We start from the raw sequence: 5,000 nt of genomic DNA on the forward strand, positions 1-5,000 counted from the left end.
ACTTTCCACAATATTTGTATCTAGTTTACAGTTAATAATGAAAATGGGGACCTAAAAGTACCCAATACAACAACAGTAAATGTTACTTTTACACCTAAGTCAGAAACTAAGGGTGTGTCCACACAACAAAAAAACCTGACATCAACACAAGCCGGCCTCTCACCACAAACATATCACAGAGAGGTTAAATACAAATCAGCGATCTATTGGTACTTGTGATCAGTGCTTTAAAAGTTTACTTAGCAATGGCTAAAGGGCCGTTCTTCGGTCACGGCCGTTGACTTTTTTCAGCCTGTTTGTGATAAACATGTGATAAGTCGCAGACGCGTGTTTCTGTAGTTTAAGAGTGATGTGGACGCGTCCTTAGCCCTGACACACTCTACTGCGCATTCCTTAGTGGCCGTTAAACTCTGTAACTTCTTTCCCTGCGCGTGGCTTTCATTACAAGGAAACTGACTGGCCAAGTTAACGGCCTTTTCTTACCTGTGTAAATTAACAAAAAAAAAAGCAAACGTAACTAGACCTACCTTGCCCTTAGCGAGCATCTCTTCAGCAGCGAACACCTTGCCACCGCATCTTGGACATCCTTCGCCGGGAGCGGCCTTCGGGGGCTTGTATGGCTTGACCTCCTCCCTTCTCCGACTGCAGTAGACAATCCAAGGAGCACACAGTCAGCAAACTTCCAAGTACTTGTTTTGTGATCCGTTAAACTCTCTCTCTCTCTCTCTCTCTCTCTCTCTCTCTCTCTCTCTCTCTCTCGTCCATTGGAAGTACCTTTCAAAATTTCAAACTCTGATACTGTAATGCCAAGTTACACAATGTTGTTTTTATTCGTGTTTTTTTTTTTAAACTTGGCCAGCATCTACAACGGAATTTTATCGAACCTTTCTCCAAGCCTGAGGGCCCGTATCATTTGCGTATTTTTTCTGAAGCTTTAATAAATATCTATGAACCTTTCTTTTATTGCACGTCAAACCTGAGTTCTATAATCGTGTGCAATGCACACACACCTCACATGTATCTTACAGTAGATTTAATAAAGAGAAAGAATTGTATCATTTACATTAATTACTTTTTCATGCTGTCCTCCAAAATGGGGAATTTTCGTCTTTCTCAGTATGTCTGGTTTGCATACAGTCAACTGACAAATTTTGACTCTTTTCAATTAGTCGTTCCTCTGTCCATGGCAGTTCTCATCCATTAGTCTAATCCTTTAGCAAGAGCTACAGCGGCTCAAACATGGGGAGTTCAGTTCAGAATATTACTGAATATTTTCTCCTCATGTGTGTGTGTGTGTGTGTGTGATTGTATTAGCGGTGTGAAAATAATGCAATAATCTCTCTCTCTCTCTCCTCTCTCTCTCTCTCTCTCTTTCTCTCTCTCTCTCTCATACAGACATGAGATGAAATTTTAAGAAAGAGTTTTACACGGTGGTATTATAAATGTAAATGTGACAGTAACTGTCCCTTTACATTATATTCACGTCCAGACTGACAAGTATGCCGTTGAAAAGCACTGCTGGACTTGGTGAGCGCCTGAAAGAATGACTGATAAGATTTTACTGGACGTCGCTCGCACAGAATCTGCGTGAGCATTTGTAGAGTTAGGAATTCATGATTTTGGAAATGATGAATGAGGTCTTACGTCTCATTTTGCGATCGCCTCAAAAGGAATCGCTTTTCTCTGTATTTTTTTCTTTTCCATTCTATGTGAGACCCTTCACCTTCAATTAACCTGTTGTATAATTCAATGTTAACTTCAACAGAGGAACAACAGATTTGTAAGGAAACTGGCCCAGGTCATTGCATCCGTTGTGGACGTATCTTTATTCTCTGTCGCTTTATGCGAGCACTTATGTATGTCTCATCGCTGATTTACTTTTTTTTCTGCGGAGAAGGAAAGATGATTAAAAAAAGAGAGAGAGAGACAAGAAGGAAATTGCTTTTATAAAGGTGAAAGTCCTGAGAAGTCAGTTCGTAAAGCAACCTGTGTCATAGAATTGCATGTATTGTGTAAAGCGTTTGACAGAAAATGGCCTAAAATTTTAGGTCATTCGTTGGACATCAAATCCATTCCAAGAATAACTGCCTTGGCTAAGATGAAAGGACAGCAATAAGCTAGATAAGTGGCTTTAGAAGGCGGTCAGTTACAAGACCATCATAAGCAACTGGGTGTGTATTAGACGTGTATTGGTTTCTGAGTATGGATGTAGCAAGATAGCAGACGAATTTGAAGAAGGAAGAGGAAATAAGTAAAGAATTTTTCCCTTCCATACTTGTACACACCCGCACGCAAACACGTCCTCGTATTTTTTGTATGTGTTTAACTGGAAGTCATAAAAAATCAACTTGGAGAGAGAAAGAAAGCCAATATTTTCTTCTTTCGATCCTCCTGTGCACAGATGCAATTGCCTAATACCAGACACACATATGTACTGTAGGTGTTTTTGGAAAACGCTGGATATAGTTTTCTTTGTCACCATACTTTTTGTTACAACATTTCAGTGGTATATCAACCTACTTGGCATATCCTTGAAATTTTCACTTGCAGTTTTCAGCTCTCATTATTAGACACTGCTGTTAAGGAGAGGACATTTCTTCGTTTATAAGCGCTACTTCGTTAATAAGACCCCGTAAGGGGAACCTCCATTCCCGCTTCCTGTCTTCATTCTTGCTTTCCAACCTTTCTAGGTGTTCCTTCTTTGTATAACTGTGGGGTTTCCTCCCATTTCCTCCTTTATATCCTTTATTTTCTGAATCTCTTTATCTTGCTAACCATCCACTCCAGTTCCCCCTTTTCACTGTCTTCAGCGTCGAATAGCAGAAAGTGCCCCACACCCTGTCTTGACAGTCTAAATTTCATAGAGCCAAATCAAATCGTTAGTAAGAGATTTCTTTCATGATTTTTATGTGTGAACTCCTTTTTATAGAAACGAACCAAAAGAAGTTCATGAGCCAAGACAGCCTTCTGGTAATAAATTGTTCGGGGTGCTATGGAGAAAAGTTAGGTAAAAGATGTCATTAGACTCTATTACATAGTATTATACAACTCAAGTCTGTCTTTTTTTAGTGGCATACAACTTGAGAGTAAGATTGTTGATTGTGAACTTGGCGGAGAGGGGGTTTCCGAGTTTACTGGAAGAGAGAAAGCTAAGTTCTGAATTTTTGGGAGCAATGTCAATAATCCCAGTTTAATGCAAAATTAATCTAAGTTTTGAAAGTGTTTCGTCTGATGGCACTGATTCAAAACTTTATTTCAAATAAATCCTGTTAAGTCACGACCCCTTGAGACACTCATTAGCTGTGCTTCAAAAAATAATGACAGAGAACAGAGGAAAGTGACAATAAGGAGGAAGAATATGTTTGATCTTAGAACTCTGTAACTCTTCTTCAATATAAGTGTGTAGAAAGAGTAAACATTTCATGAGTGTATAATTTCACAAATATATCAAGGCGCTCACACATATTTATCTTCAAAATTTTTATCCTCATTGTGCAATTCATACATTTTCGTTTAATTACCTTCTGTTTCTGAGCCAAGTGTTTATTGGCTTCTTAACTGCGGAGAAGAACCGCTTACAGGTGGAAGATAACCAGGATCATATTTAAATTTATTGCTTTTCTTAATGACCTTTGTTTTTAATGATATTATATGAAGTATTGAACAGATTGCTGCCATTTATTTCTCTTCAAGTTCTACGCAACCACCTCTTCTAAAGAGGGGAGGTCCTTTACTGTTAAAAGCTTCACTTCATTGCAATAATTTTTGATAGTTTTTCATTGCTTCTGTCCTTTCAGTGGTAGCAGAATTGTTTCTCATTATAATTCAGTCTTGTTGATTTCTGACCCGTTTTATTATTAATACAATTTCACTCTTTCTTAGATATTTTCCGTTTCCTTTTATATCCTTTTAAATCTCTTTATATCTTTATATTCTCGTACTCTCACTGTCTCTTACACATTTGTCACCCCTTCCAAGAAGGTGGAAAAGTAACACAATTTCATAAACAGTTATCATTATCTACAGATCTAAAGAACAAGGGAGTCTTTATTTAGTCTGAAACAAAACGAATCTGATGATGATGGCGATAGAAAGGTTCATTCCTGCAAGAAATCTTTTCCTTTAGAAGAAATATTCCAAAAGATTTGAACAATTTAAGGAACAAAGTCTTTTTTTTAAGTGAAACAGTTCAGTGTAATATGCAAATTTCGAATCAGAGGAAAGAGGGCGTTCTCAGTTTGCGTATGATAATGATCAGTTGTTCTCTTTGATTACATGGCACCAAAAAAACAGTTGCCATTTCAGGATGGACATCCTTCGTGATTGCACAAGGTAGATTTCTGTGAATCTTGAGATATTAACTGTACCGCTAACTAAACGAACAAACAGCCATGCGATGAAAGAACAAAAAACAAAAAAAAATTGTTTGGAATCCCAAGGGTAGAACCTAAATCCCCACTTCGTCAGTGACACAAAATTGAGTTACATTTCCACCTTCAGGAAAAGACAGTGATGGCCTAGTTTGTGTTTGGTCTCACTCTGAGGTATATATCTTCCAGTTACTTTTTTTTTCCTGGCTTTGTTCTCTGCAAAATGAGTAAGGAGGAGCATGCAAAACAAAGATTATCCTTCCTTTAGACATTTTTATTTTGATGTTAATATCAGTATTTTATTACTTCTGAAGAGATAGAGCACATTTTATGTATTAACTGATTAAATTCTTTGGTTCCAGAAGTCTAGAGCTCGCACCTTTATCACACAACATAAATTAAGCATAACAATTTTGATTATGTATTTTGATTTTTTATTGACCGTTAATGGAAAGAGGCGTGCCAGTATTAGATAACAACCAGAGATTAATTTTGGAAGTAAAAAAACAAAACTGTATCTTAAAGCGTATATTTCCTATAAAAATATCCCACAGAGATTACTATTATAATGTGTGATAAGCGTATAAAAATAAGTTAGCACTATAAGCAACAAAAATATAAGCTTTAGCA

General features: G+C 37.2%; 1 protein-coding gene across 1 annotated transcript in view; it reads right to left on the reverse strand.

Annotated features, from left to right (window-relative positions):
- The window catches only part of LOC136830178 (uncharacterized), a 61,952-nt gene that overhangs the window by 51,079 nt on the left and 5,873 nt on the right, over positions 1-5,000 (reverse strand). Inside the window, 1 exon segment of the mRNA XM_067089444.1 lies at positions 528-642. Within this exon segment, the coding sequence (XP_066945545.1) occupies positions 528-642 (115 nt within the window).

The sequence above is a fragment of the Macrobrachium rosenbergii genome, chromosome 4, assembly GCF_040412425.1.
Source record: "Macrobrachium rosenbergii isolate ZJJX-2024 chromosome 4, ASM4041242v1, whole genome shotgun sequence".
NCBI classification, from domain to species: domain Eukaryota; kingdom Metazoa; phylum Arthropoda; class Malacostraca; order Decapoda; family Palaemonidae; genus Macrobrachium; species Macrobrachium rosenbergii.